The sequence below is a fragment of the Pygoscelis adeliae genome, unplaced genomic scaffold, assembly GCF_000699105.1.
Source record: "Pygoscelis adeliae isolate BGI_AS28 unplaced genomic scaffold, ASM69910v1 Scaffold62, whole genome shotgun sequence".
NCBI classification, from domain to species: Eukaryota; Metazoa; Chordata; class Aves; order Sphenisciformes; family Spheniscidae; genus Pygoscelis; species Pygoscelis adeliae.
In genome coordinates, this window is record NW_008824401.1 from 2,086,797 (window position 1) to 2,101,552 (window position 14,756).

Genomic DNA, 14,756 nt, shown 5'->3' on the forward strand with positions numbered 1-14,756 from the left:
GGTAGCGCTTATTTGACAATCAAAAGTTAAAATTTAAGAGGAAATTAGTTGGTTGAAATTAGACTTTCAACATCATTTATACTAGAAATAATGAGAAATTTAAACACAGAGTTCTCTGTAATTTTAGCTGGAGTTTTGAGAGCAGGTAGTCAAATATCAGGACAGCCCAAACTAGTAGCCAAGTACATGGAGCACCGTTTAGATGTGTAAGGTGTCTCTGGCTGTCCACTGTGCTAGCTCAGAGAAGGAAACAAGGAAATTCAAGCAAGAGAAAGGGAAGGAACGGGCAGCAAGCGGGCCGCGCCATCAAGCTCCCTGACCAGCCTTTCTCTATCAGCCCTGTGAGTTTGTGAGGCTGTAGGCACTGCCCTGTGGCAGACAGCAAGGGCAACAGCCAGAAGATGCGAGGCTGGCTTTGAGAAGAAAAACCATTCATTCAGGAGACGAGGATGACTTCTGTGGTGGGGAACACGGGCCTTGGGCTGGGTAGCAGCAGGCCACAGGCTGTGTCGGCTCCACCAAAAATGCTGTAAAAATTCCAGGTACCCCCCATCACTCATACAGCATCTGTAGCTGACAAAAACACACATTTAGAAGATACCAAAGCCCAACTAACTTTGCTCCTTTGGCACGTGTTTTTGTTACGTACTGTAACATATACTGGAATTTCCTATACAAGCTTACAGCCAGTAAATTATGACTTTCAGACAGCCTGGCTTTTTAACATCTCTGAATGATGACATATTTGAGGAATACTGTTTTGGTCATGGGATCAGACTCACCCCTCTGTTGTCATAGAGAAGTACTGATTATGCCTCCTTGGTGTAATAAAAACTGCTCTGTCTTGACAAAACAGGGATTTATCCTTTGTAAGGCCACTCAGGGCTTCCTGAGGGTTTGGCTGGCTGAAAGCAGCTCTAAAATCCCAGCTGCCAAAGCTCCAGCGAAGCTTTCTGTGTGCTCCTTGCAGGCCAGCCCACGTGCTTAGGATGTCGTTTCCTGGCAGAGGGGAGGCAGCAGTAGTTTCTCTCCAGTTGTCTCAGCTTTGCCAGAAGAAATCCTTGAAGACAACACAGGCCCCAGAATAAATCCAGTCTGTATACAATTAGAGAAATGCAGTGCCAAATAATTGAAGATGAGTCCAAGTTAAATCTATCACAGTTTAAAATCTGTTTCATGTTTAGCTTTGTACTTCTTGTCTCGAATGTTTGATTTTTCCTCTTTGACACAGTACTAACGTGGGGTGGGGTTGGGTTCTGATAAATGTATGTAAATAATATTCATGGGATAGAGTTTGAATAGTGTCTTTTGTTCAGAAACAAAATGGGGTTCTCATTATTGTTACCAAATATCTCTCTCACATTATTATTCGGCAGCTTGGCAAGTCATGAGAAACGCGCTTTATTTCTCTGTCTTTAAAGTGATGCAAATACTGGCATCTCTGCAGGTAGATCAGAGGTTCTCTGTTCAGGTACAGGAAATGCCAAGTCAGTTTTTTCAACATTCAAAAAGCACACCACCATATTCTGAAAAATATATTACCAACGAAGCAAAGCAGCAACTTGCAAACGTATCTTGACTGGGGTGGACAGTTATACTTCCCCTTTTCCATCTCTGACAGAAAGGGAACAGGAGTTGGCTTCAGCAAATTCCCTCAGCCCAGTGACCGTGCTGGCTGTGTAACTTGGTGGAAGTAACCTCATTAAAACGTCTTGCTGTGCCCAGCAGAAGTGGCTGGCAAATGATCGGTTCAGCTGTCGTAAGTTATAGTGGACCGACTCAGACTTTGTAAATTAAGACAACTGCCACATTCACCCCAGCCTGTTCCCTACCCCTGCACTGCTGGAGGCGGCTGGGAGCGCCGGTGCCCGCAGCGCAGCTCAGGCCGTCCCAGGGAAGGTCGCAGAGGCAGCTGCACCGAGAGCGTGGGAGCTCAGCGCTGCCGGCGAGGATTGCTTTGTTCAGATTGAAGGAAAACACTGTAGCCACTTTTTAAAAATAACATTTGCGCACACTTTCACATGAAGTGAGTATGGATCTTTACAATGTTCGGGTGTAATTTTCATGTCGGCATGTAAACTGCTCTGTGGGCTATCAGGTCTGGGCATTCTGGTGCTTCCTCTAGAACAAGTTAGGCTGGTGATGAAGTTGATTACTGCTAGGAGCTTAACTATAATCTCAAATTTTATTCGGAGAAGGAAGTTTCACCCAGCCCCCACTCCTTTTCCTTTTGATCTTCCTGCCTTAGTAATTTTTTATTCCACCTGGGATCGCTACACAGCCACAAAGAAGCAGTAACATCAAGTACATTTATAAGCTTTGCTGTCCCTCCTGATCCTATTTATTCTCAGTGTCTTGCTCCTCCACCTTCTAATCACCATTCTTTATCTGCCAGGTTAATTTTTTTCTCTTTCTTTTTTCCTCTCTATTTTCTCTCCATACTATTATTTCTTCTATCTATTTTAACACTCTTCTACTCTTAAGCTACTCATTTTTCAAAAATACTCAAGTTGCTATCTTGAAGGTCAACACCTCATCCGTGCTCTTTTCTCCCCTTAAGAGGTGCATTTTTCAGTTCCCTCTGTCCTGTGTTGGAACCATTTAACAGCCACTCTCATACCTGCAATCAGAGCTTGTCCAGGCAAGATCCACATCTACACATTCTGCTGCTCACCCTGGCTGTTTCAGTCAAGCTTTTGTGTTTGTCCTGGTGACTACTTTAATTGGTGTCTCCTTAGTCCCCTGAAGCCAGTATGCAGTGGCACTACATATTTTTTTAATAAAAATATAGCATGAATATGTAAGGTTGTCCTGTATAAGGTTGTGTCACCTTTGTGGTGACACAGAGGATGCAGAAATTGTTGTGTCTGTTTTTCTCCTCTTTTCCTGTCTTTCTTCTGTCTTTTCAGTCTTCTCGGAACTGACCTTCGTAACTGAAACTTCCAGCTGCTCTGTGTAAAGCCTTCTTCGAAGATGAGCACTGTGCCTTTCTCTGGGTCTGTAGCGAGAAGGTGACCCTTGGAGCTAATTCTGGGGGCACCAAGAACTTCACCCTCCATGACAAGTACGACAGAGGAGTAACTGAATAGCGGAGACCACTAAGTAATCTACTTTCTCTCTCTGCCAATAAACAATAATAAAAGGGACTCTTGTCCAAAAGAGATCACCACTAACCATTTTAAAAACTGTTTAAGCAAACCTGTTCTTTTCTGCGGAGGGGAAATGAGGAGCAGGCATTTGACCACGCAGACAGCGAGCGGAGGGCACCGGGGCACGTGCAGTAGCATGCAATGATGTCAGCTGCTTCCTGGCATCCGCAGCATCCCCGACGGGCTGCAGTGGGTCTGTTCTCCCTGCACAGAGGACACAGACGCCTTCGCGCTCTGCTGTGACCTCAGCACTTCAGCAGTCCTCCCTCCCATAAGGAGCACAGTGCTTTCTAACCATTGTAACTAATTATTTTTTATACCTTAAATTGCAAGCTGGTTATATGATAAAGTATAACTTCATAATGCCTAGCCAATTTAAGAAGCCCAGCAACACAATATTAAGTAATAATTACATGGGAGAAAATTACTTTCTGAAACGCAATACCAAAGAAGTTCCTTTAAAAAAGAAAAAGTAATATCTAATAGTTCTTCCTCTTTTACGTGCGTTCCCATTCCCACAAAAAAGGTGCTGAATGAAGAATCAGGCCTCTTTTTTGCTGGGATTTTTTATAATCTTACCACTGCCAGAGTATGAAGGGATCCTGCTCTGTTCTTTGCCACACTAGAGCTTTCTGCATCCACGTATTCCTCCACGGTGAAGCTGGCAACAATCACGCTAACCTTTCAACAGCAGTGCTGTTGAACACCTCAGACTCCTAGCTGGAATCAATGCCAAGGATGTAATCCCAAAGGAAAAAGAGACCCCCCCTGTGTCAATACAAATGGGCAAAACTGATAAAACGCTACATTTTTTTTTCTCCCAGAAGCAGCAGTGCTTTCAGAGTCTGAAAGTGCTAGAAATGAACTCGCAACTGCATTGAGCCTCACAAACTTCCTCTCTAGCCATTTTTTTTTTTTAGTGTAGACACAGAGCTGTTAGAAAAGTGACAAGATCCCATTGCTTGACCTTTCTCTGAGATCACTTTTAAAACACACAGCTTCAGGAAAAAAGGTGCAGAACAAGTGTGATGTGCAGTGGATCATTTGATGGTCTTTAGAGGGGGCAGGCTATATGAAGGTTGCTTTTGAGTTTGTCATTTTTAGAGCAACTTTCAGTTTGCCCGATGTTTCTCTCAAGACTTGAAATCTGGAAAAGTAGGTGCTCGTTATTTCTGGGTACAAACCGGCACAACAATGTTTGTATTGTGGGAGGAGAGGTATATTTCTTAAATTACCAAATTTTTAGATGACATCAAATGCTTCTTAGTAGCACTGCAATTAAATGGTCAGACAAGATAACAAGATACCTACTGACTTTTATAATTCAGAAAAGATAGTAATAGGTAATATCCAATATTGCTCAGGGAGTCCATGCACTCCACCCGTCAGAAGGGGAAATGAGCTCTAAACAAAGAGAAATGATAAACATCATCAAAAACCGACAGCTTCGTGGGCTCTTGTATTACATAGGGCTGTCCCCAAGTTACTGAGTAGATCTGGCATTAAAATCCACGTCAGGGCTGCCACGTAGCCACCAGGCAGACAAAAAAAGAAAAGGAAAGAACAAGTTGTGGCACCGTAGCTGTGCCACAGCTACAGTGCTCTGTCACCTGACAGAGCCTTCAGGCACCCCCTTCCTTTTGTTTCTCTTGCTCTTTCTAATGTCTGCCTGCCTCTCCTTCCAGTGCCTTCCAGCCTTGCCTCAATGAAGACCGTAGCATCCAAAAATACCATCTTCCAAACCTTCATTCTCAAAATCTGGTCCACTACTTTATAGGTGTGTATTTCACCTAAAATCTTCTTTGGGCCTTTTCAGTCTCTGAATGCCTCCAAAATGAGGAGGCATTAATTGCTTAATTGGAGAGCAATTATCACACTTCATGTCAGATTCTTTCCCTTTCACTATTACCATCGATAATCCATTGAAATCAAGGGACTTCTTGCAAATCAAGGGTGGGTTGTTTTTTTTAACGTGGCCTTGAGTGCACTTTCCCAGCACAACAGGATGCTGACACGTACAGCCAGGAGCGGAGAGCCGGGACGGGCTGGACTCAAGCCCACCACTCAAGGTGGTGGTGATGTCGAGAGTACAATTACTGTTCGTCAGGGCTGAGGAACAGGCAGCAGGAGACTGCTGAGATCCTACCAATAACCAAGGGGCTGGTTCGAGCCAGTAACTGGCCTGTTAACTAGACTTTAAAATGGACAACTAATATTTCCCCAGATGCCAGCTTCTCCGGATCAGACCACATTAGAAAGCTGAAATGCTCAGACTGATCCTTTTGTCTCTTCAGCAACTTACCTTGCACCCAAGCAGGAACCCCACCGGCACACCAGCACACCGGAGCAGGAGCCCCTTGGTGTGCTTTTGCCCCAAAACCAGTGTTTGCATCCTGAGCCGTGTTACAGCAGGGTCTCGGGCACTGCAATGTGTTTCAAACCACTGCAGACCTACCCAGTGCCATCGGGGCGAGGGGAAGACAGCAGGAACCTTAAATTACACAACTTACCATAAGGCTGATCTTAAGAGAACACAAAGGCTCTTCATTTCACCTAACAGTTAATGCTTCTGACAGAAAAACTTTTTCTCTGTATAAAGGCAGACAGAGCGCAGGAATCACTGTATCAAACAGAATCGAGATCAAAGTGATCTCTGCTGTGCATCATCAACTTACATATCTGAAATTTGCCTCTCTACCTCCCCTCTGCTGCTGTAGTATGATGTATTATTTAACACTGCATTTAATTCTTTCACAAGAGATATACCAAGTTTAGTTCAGGACTAACGTTCTGCTATTGAAAGGGGGTCGGTTGTTGGGACCTATCCTGAATGCGTCTCCTCCCTGCTGCTGTTCATCCCTGCGTACTTCTCTGTCTCAACATCTCAGTTATCCTTTCCTTTAGCCAGAAAAAGGAAGAGGTTGGTTTTTTTAAACACCAGAACAAGAAAAAAAAAAAGTCCTAGCTACACGGCAATTTCTTTTTAATCCACGAAAACATGAAACCATGTCTAAATTATGTTCCACAAATGCGAGTAAAGCAGATTCACAAAGTCCAGTCCTTTCTGTTTTTATTCCATGGGGGTGGGAAGGCAATAGGTGGTATGATAGGAAGGAGGAAGAAGCCCTCTCTCCTCTTAGTAGTGTTATACTTCGTTCTGTTATATCCACCTCTCTCCAAAGAGTACATATCACTTTTCATTCACAGAAATAAAATACCACATTAAGGATAAGACACATGAATGAGTTCCCTCCGCTATATGAAAACTCTAGGAAAACCTGCAAAGAGCCTATGTAAGCAATAAGCAAATAATAATAGGATAAATAACAACACATAGGGTAGATATTAACAGGTAACAGTCCTCGATGCAGAAGTGAACTCTCTATATTATACCAGATCAGTTTCTTACAACCCAATGAAACGAGAACGATGCATAGGCATTTTAAGATAAATACAGTATCTTACTAAAAATGTCACATCCTCTCAAACTTCACCACCCAGTCCTAATGGATCAAAACAATATACTCCAATTATCAGCATCCTGGTCAAGAACTGACTGCTTTCCCCAAAAACCAGGCTTAGAATAAAGGCTTGTTAATTTATTAAATTAAGAAATTATTTCAACAGGATTGAACTGCTTAGTTGCCCCCTAAACCTAAATGGGCTCTTCTGATACACGTATTTGAGGGTTGACTGACCTCATAGGAGTAATTCTTAATTAATAATTAATTTTAGGAGCCTTATCATTCAAGTATAATTTTTTTTTTTTTTTTTGAGGTACAGGTGGTTCCCAGGAACACATGGTAGCAGCAAGCAAATAAATCCACAGATCTGAAATTTAATGAGGCAAATGCATTGATCGTCACGGTCTAAACATTTATGCTTTTCAAGAAACCACATCTGCCTTCAGACGTGCCATCTGGGGGAAAATAATACATCTATTTTCAGTATCATGAGTGAGAATGTCAGTGTCCCAATTTAGAAGTTCAAAAAATCTTTGTAATCTGATGCTCAAATAGTACCTACTGCTATGTTGACGAAAAGCATCTCTGAGCATTGCTAAGGCAGACATTTGTCTCCAAGAGGAAAGGCTGAATAGAGCAGCTCAGGTGCAAACTAGCACATAATACTTACACTTGCAGAAAACGTTTTATTCAGTATGCTAGCTACTTTTTTTTGTTTTAAGCTAATTTGAAGAAAACGGCAACCAGTTACCACACGAGGCAGTAGAGCAGGGGGGCTGGAGCCTCTTCTCGGAGGGGACCAACTCCCAGTACATCATTTGAAAATTTTAAGTTTCACCACGGTTCCCTCACGTCCCACTCAAGAAATACAGTAGCTGAAAGTCCAGAAGCGTAGCACAGCACTTTGGTATTGTCTGGTTTAGGTGAAAATGCATTGTCTTTAGCCGTTTTCCCATTGTGAAACTTTATGTTTTGAGCCATAAACTATATTCTAAAGGTATTTTAATTGAATGGGAAAACAAATGCCACTTCTATTATTTTGTAGAGTTAGGAATCATCATGGAGATAAAACAAATCTATGGAAGTTATCTACCCTATTACTCTCTAAAACAGCTGTCTACACTGGAAAACTAGAACCAGAGACTTCCAGAAATCACAGAATAGTTAATTCTCAGCTCTTTTCTATCCATCGACAGCAGACTTTTTTCTTTCAACTCTAAGAAGATTATAAATGCTGAGTTACTTTGGGCTACCCAAGTAATGATTTGGATTTCAAATGAGAACTGTCACAGCTGAAAGCTTAAAGCTCTGTTTGCTTGGCAACGCCCCACTATTTTCAGAATTATGTTGTCAGAACTGTTTACTATCCAGAGCAAATTACTGACTCGGAGAAGTGCAAATCCACCGAGCTCTCTGGAAAGTCGATTTCACACGCATTGAAGTAAACGCCATTACTTTAGATTTATTCCATGCTGAACAAGAAAATTAATTTGGCCCAAGAAAAAAAAAGTAGGAAGCAAGATATGCCATCACCAGCAGCACTGACAGAAATACGCAGGGAGAGTAACACTTCAAAGCTGCTCAGCTGCCTGAGGCTCTGCTATTCCGTGCGAATAACTAGTGTTTTCCCTTTACTCTAGGTGCTGTCATTTATCATCTTTATCTGCTACATTGCATCTCTAGCTGCCTCTTTCATGATGGCACCACTCCTAGAGTTTCTGCTGGCACTGTTTCTATTTTTTGCCTATGCCTCCAAACTTAATGAGAAGTTTAAAGGACTCTACTGGCCTTTGAAGGTAAGTGAAATGTGCAATGTAAAAAACACAGATTTAATTGTACAGTATAACATGAGTGAAAGGGACTATACGGGAGTTTAGGCTGGCTGTTAACAGCTTATTTCACCCCCTTACTAGAAACCTGTCCATACTGCCTCTCATTCAAAAGGTCCCAAAGCACTTTTAAGCTATGCTATACTACATACTATAGCTTTCTTTATGCTGACACAAAGCATGGTTTTATGCTTTGATTATGCAGAATTTATGCCCAATTCCAGGCCAATGGCTTAGTGCTGCATCTTCAGAAGCAGGCAACATCAGCCTAAGTAAGTCTGACCACTGCTGGGGTCTCTTTAATATTGCCACCCTTACAAATGGGGAAACTGAGGCATGCTATGTAGTAATGCTTATACCTTTATTAAAATGTTTTAAAATTCTCAGGCAAGTGCTGTTGAGATGTAGAGTCATACTCGCATGCAAACAAACTGGCAGCTACTTTTGTTAAGGGGGGGAAGCCCTGCAACTCTTGCAGGCAGATGCTCATTCACACAAAGGAAACCACTGGCTATTCATTGGGGAGTTGTCAGGTTTGTAGTTGCTGGTGATTACTGCACACTGGCCACTGGATGTCTCTCTTGCTTCAAACATACATTGTCAAGGGAGCATTTGTCTAGCAGTACAAATACTTAAAAAAATGCTAATCCAATCGATTTGGATTCTCTTTTGGTACAGTTTTGCAATAGTTCGTCATAGTGAGATTTGAATTAGAGCTCTCAATGTATAAAAATAACATTAGCAAGGCCACTGGTGGATAAAACAATAGCAGTGACTGACTATGACAGTGTGCATGGTTTTCAGACGGTAATCTCAGTTCCATCGTTTTCCCATTTTCTACATGCATCCGATTCCAGAACTAAGACAAAAAAAGCACTTGTATGTTTATTATGTCCATTACCATAATATCTCCAGCCGCAGAATGTAGATAATTTACCTTGTCCTGATTTCAGAGGAATAACGTTTCTTGTAGGATTCGTGTTTTGAGGCAGTATCTTCATCCATCTGTTCTGAAAAGGCAGGAGATCTAACTGTGAACGGAGGTCAGGATACCATTATTCTAGCTCACATGATTTGCACATGCCCTGGGAATCACAGCTCTTTATTTAATATACAGTTCAGAGACACTGTTGCTCCAGCACGTCACTGCTTGTATTATAGGGCTTGGCCCCTGCCCTGCAGAGCTACAGTCTCGGCCACAGAAGCACGTATTTTGATGATAGCAGTAGGTATGTTCACTTCAGGCTAGCTGCTGGAGTTACAAGTGTACATACTAAGTGTAAATCATAGTTTTAAACACCAAACAAAGTGCTTAGCTCCTAAACGAGGAGTTCCTACAGACAGGCCTACTTCTGTATAGTAACAAGCACATGCCTGTTCCCCACGGGAACTGGTATGCTCCTCCAGAGCCTTTGGTACTGCGGGAGTTCTGCTTAAAGATGAGACTTTTTAAGGCATTTCAAATGATTCTTCCATTAGCCCTTGCTGCGCTCCAAGTTACAGAAATATAGCCCTTCTCGGCCTGAAGAAAGGTCTGCCTCACATACATGTTAAAAGTAGGATTTATACCAACATCTGTAAGAACAGAAGCTAATGCCAAGATTCCGGTCATCTCACATTTAAAAATATTTCCCAGATGAGCAATTCATCTGCTACAAAATACGAGGCTGTAGTCACACTCCAGCATCAGGCAAGTCCGCTGACACAACAGCAAAGGTTTTTAATAGTAATTTCTGAAATAATTTTTAGAGGAGTTTGTACATTGGAATTACATGACTAATCTGAGAATGCAACATTGCTTATTTTACAGGATTTCTTGCGGTGCGTCACTGCTGCCATTATTTACTTTGCCATTTCAATTGCTGCTGTCTCAAAATATAATGATGGAGCATCTAAAGCAGCAGGAGTAAGTAGATGTGAGCTTTCCACTTAGGTATTTTGGTGAACTGCGTATGGACATACTTGAGAAACAATTCAATTTTGACCCCATTGCAAGTAGCAGAAGTTTCTTCAATTAACTAACTGAGAATTAGATTTGCCTAAAGCAAGGAAGAAATGGTCGGTTATTTAGAAAAACAGGTTTTGAATCAATTAATAGTTTTTTCATCCTAACAGTGCTGCTCAGCATTAACTGTACTACTTAGGGAGGGCACCTATTCTGCTTTTTAATTTCACCAGCTATACAGGGAAGATAAACTTCTCTGTTCCTGCAGAGAACATCAAGATCCTTGAAGGGAGGGAATAATAATAATAAAAAAGAAATCAAACCTGTAACTACTAAGGACGGTCTAAATTAAGTAATTTCAACCTCCTGTCTCTACTGCTTAATTTTACTTAGATAAGTTGAAACAAGAGCAGTGTCATTTTACCCTCCAGTATATGGACTGCCCAGGAGAGAGCCTTCATCATCAGCATTTTGTGTTCAGAAATAAGATACAGCCTCTCCATCTGCAGCTTGATGCTAAGCACCAATAATGTGTGCAATATAAATTAAATTTGCATAATAATTTTAAAAGATAGGGAAGAACAATACCCAGTAGTGTTAACCAGCAACCCTTACCAAACGATCCCAAGTCATACCCGATTTCAGAACAAAGACCTTGTTTTAATCTTTGTCACTGTTTAGACATGGAGTAATGCAACATAGCATTTACCCTAGCTTCTCAGACTGAAAAACAGCCTATTCTTGCCACGCTGCTGCTTCTTTGACACGAAATAGGTATCCTGGTTTCGGCAGGGATAGAGTTAACTTCCTTCCTAGTAGCTGGCACAGTGCTGTGTTTTGGATTTAGGGTGAGAACAATGTTGGTAACACACTGATGTTTTAGTTGTTGCTAGGTAGTGCTTACACTAGCCAAGGACTTTTCAGCTTCCCATGCTCTACCGACTGGGAAGGCTGGAGGTGCACAAGAAGCTGGGAGGGGGCACAGCCAAACTGGCCAAAGGGACATTCCATACCATGTGCCGTCATGCTCAGTACATAAACTGGGGAAAGCTGGCCGGGGGGGGCCGCTGCTCGGGGACTGGCTGGGCATCGGTCGGCAGGTGGTGAGCAATTGCATTGTGCATCACTTGCTTTTTGTATTATTATTATTACATTATTATTATTGTTATCATTATTTTATTTGAATTATTAAACTGTTTTTATCTCAACCCACGAGTTTTTCTCACTTCTACTCTTTCAATTCTCTCCCCCATCCCACCAGAGGGGGGGGGGGAAGTGAGCAAGCAGCTGTGTGGTACTCGGTTGCTAACTGAGGTTAAACCATGACAATAGGTAACTCCAGAATCATTTTATCTCAATCTAGTTCACTCTGCAATAGACATGCCTCCTTGCAAACCAGTAAAAAATTATTTCCAGAGAAGTCAAGGTGATTTCTTGGTGACGAAGAGATGCCCTGGAATAGCGGAGGTGCTACGTTCTCCTGTAGCTCCCGGCACAGGGCAGTGCTGCTGGGCACAGGGCAATGCTGATGCTCAGAACATGCCCTGAGCCAGAGAGGGATGTAGCCTGGGGAAGGGCTAAGGACACATCTGATAGAGCAACTGTGAGGATCACTACTCAGGCTCCCAAATTAGCTGTAATTTAGTTGATGCCAATGGGTCACGAGACATTTCCCTTCCCTTTCCCCCACAGGCCAAAAAAAATCAAGCCTAAGTTTTCTTTAAGAATTTTTCTTGTGTCCATTAGGCTTATTTTGGTTTATCATTGATGGATGTGAACTGTTGTTAAAGAGAGTATTATTTTGCCATTTTAGGTGTTTGGATTTATAGCCACGATAGTGTACGCCATTGATTTCTACATAACCTTCAATGACCTGGTTACTTTTCTCAAGCAAGGCAGTTCTGATTCCCCTGAAGGGCACAAGTCAGAAGGTAGGTAAAATTCCCCATTTTGCTTAAACGAGCATGTAACGTGAGATTTTCTTCTCCATTTCACCCTTCACAGAGCAGCAAGAGCACTCACTTTGTAGTAACAGTTTCTATTCTTGGCTACCTTGGTTCTGTATGCCACAACTGTGCTGAATTATGAAGCTGCTTAGTCTTAAAATACAACAACTGGAATTTCAGTGATTTATAAAGATAACGAGCAAGCCAGGGATGTGAAGTTTCTCAGAGTTTTGCACCATCTAACTTTGAAAGGCCCCAAATCCAATTATAGAAGTTATTGCGCAGCACAGAATTTTTCCTGCCATCAAGATGTCTTACTTTAAAAATAAACATCTACTTTTTTTTTTTAAAATTTAAAATTAACATCCATTAGTCCACAGTCTTTTATGTCCAATAGTGCTTTTCTCTTTCTCATCTCTTTATCATGATTACCTCTCATTCAGGGTCAAGCTTTGACCATCTATGGGCAAATGGCCTCAAAATCCAAGGGCCACACAGCATACAATTAACAAGATTGTTATCCAATTTCTTTCCAATATAGGAGGCACAGTCTACCTCAAATCAGACAGATCCACTTAGACAAAAAGAGGGACCCACTGTTGGGAGTTCAAACCCATTTCAAGTCAAGTCAGGACACAGGTAGCTATTTTGCAGTACCCAGGAGCCCAAATCAGGCATCACGCCCCTGTTATACTACTCATTGCACCCACAGAGATGAAAAAAGACTGCTCCAGAGTTAAAAACAAACAAAAAATCCCAAACCCCCAAAAAACACCCCACACAAACCCAAAACCCACAAAAACCCTCAAAAACAAACACCCAAGACGTACAGAATCCTAGAAAGCGTATAGTAATGCTAAGTCTTTTCTAGGTATTTTAGTAGACTTAAGCGTTTTGCAAGCTTTAGGCCAAAAAGAGAGACAAGAAAAGAAGAATTAAAGGAACAGATCATAGGAAACAGACTGTTAGACTAAAAACTGTTTATCCCCGCAAACTGAACTGACCTCAGAAGATCGGGTGAAAAGGGTACAAAATTAGGCTAAAGATTAGATCTAATTTCCCTGGAAATGGAGAGAGAAATATATAAACTTACAAATACGCAGTCATGCAGCTTTGTGTTGATGATTTGACCATGCCAGAAGGGCTCTGCCCTGGAGGAACAGTACTGCAGCACCAAACTCACACTCATGCTGTAGCTCTCAACTGCTGAGGCCAGAAATCCCTTGCTTCCTTGCAAGCCGAGTCTCGAGCTTGGGCAAGATGTACCTCTATAGGCAATATCGGGATTTCTTAACGTCTTAAAGCTTCTGGTTTTCAGATAGGTTTAACTGGCAGTGCATAACCGTGGCCCACAGCAACCAGCAATATTGTAGGACAGGAAGCATGTCTTCAGCAGACTTCCTCTTGGCGGTCATGCTAACAACAACATCTCTGCAACTTTTCATCTGAACTGTTATCTATGTTGTAGTGGTCTAAGTGCCTCCCAGCAGCATTTTTCAAGTCTTTGAAACACCATTTAAAGCTCCCTCATGTTAGCACTGTCATTTTATAAGCCTTTTCCTAAATATGCCACATCCTTTGAAGCAGACACCTGCCAAAGAGCAGCATCTCTCTCCCAGCAAGAGCTAAAGCTGACATGGAGGTTTCCAGTTTTCATTTTCACTGTTGTTCCTTGTTTTAAGTTTCAGATGAGGACTCGGATTCCAACTCAGACTGAAGAATCAAACACCAACCAAGTGTGAAGGGAAGGTGATCAAGCACTTTCCCCTTTGCTGAATGCACTGCCGATTGAAATATCTCCCTTATTTCAGCCTTGGTATCCTCTTTCCACCTCACTGTTTATGGAATCACCGAAGCACAGACAGGGCAGTGATGTGGAAAAGGAGACTCTTCCCAATGCCATTGGATACTCCTTCAGAACTACAGATTTTACAGTAGTTCAACCTGCCAAAGAGGCCTGTACCCAAACAACACACCTCAACTCTCTGTTGCCCCTCCTTACTCAGCACTACAATGTACTGAGTAAACGGGAACATAGTATTTTAAACGTATAAGCAGAGCTTTTAATATGCTTTCTTAATTCCAAATCTTTAACACTTACAGCTTTTATACTTCTTGCTGTGCCAAAGAAGAGAGGCTCAGAATGCCTCTACTTTATTTGTACTTTTCTTGATTAACTAACGGTATTTCTTTATCTGAAGTCTGAATATTCCACTATCTCAAGCACTGAAGGCACAGATTACAGTTAACATGTTGGTTTCAGTACATTTATATCTACTGCCTATCTGCGACAAGAAAAAGTGACAACTGGAAATCTGCAGCAAGAACAAACCTCAAAGTATAATCATGCCACAGGGTAGCTGGCTCATCAAACATTCAGTATCACTTTTTTAAGCTGCTTGGATGGAGTCACGTCCCATCTT

At 42.0% G+C, this 14,756-nt stretch overlaps 1 protein-coding gene across 1 annotated transcript; it reads left to right on the forward strand.

Annotated features, from left to right (window-relative positions):
• The first annotated feature begins 8,259 nt into the window (after positions 1-8,259).
• CMTM3 (CKLF-like MARVEL transmembrane domain containing 3) lies at positions 8,260-14,073 on the forward strand. The gene is made up of 4 exons (XM_009320257.1): positions 8,260-8,409; positions 10,253-10,348; positions 12,201-12,318; positions 14,016-14,073. Exons 1-4 carry the CDS (start codon positions 8,308-8,310, stop codon positions 14,048-14,050), a joined length of 351 nt encoding a protein of 116 aa, XP_009318532.1. The 5' UTR covers positions 8,260-8,307; the 3' UTR covers positions 14,051-14,073.
• Positions 14,074-14,756: the final 683 nt, after the last annotated feature.

Bases quoted from the DNA above. Each gene is read 5' to 3' on its own strand.
- CMTM3 (XM_009320257.1), top strand. From the start codon at position 8,308: ATGATGGCACCACTCCTAGAGTTTCTGCTGGCACTGTTTCTATTTTTT. The intron at 10,349-12,200 runs GTAAGTAGATGT...TTGCCATTTTAG, and splicing joins GAGCATCTAAAGCAGCAGGA to GTGTTTGGATTTATAGCCAC. The intron at 12,319-14,015 runs GTAGGTAAAATT...CCTTGTTTTAAG, and splicing joins TGAAGGGCACAAGTCAGAAG to TTTCAGATGAGGACTCGGAT.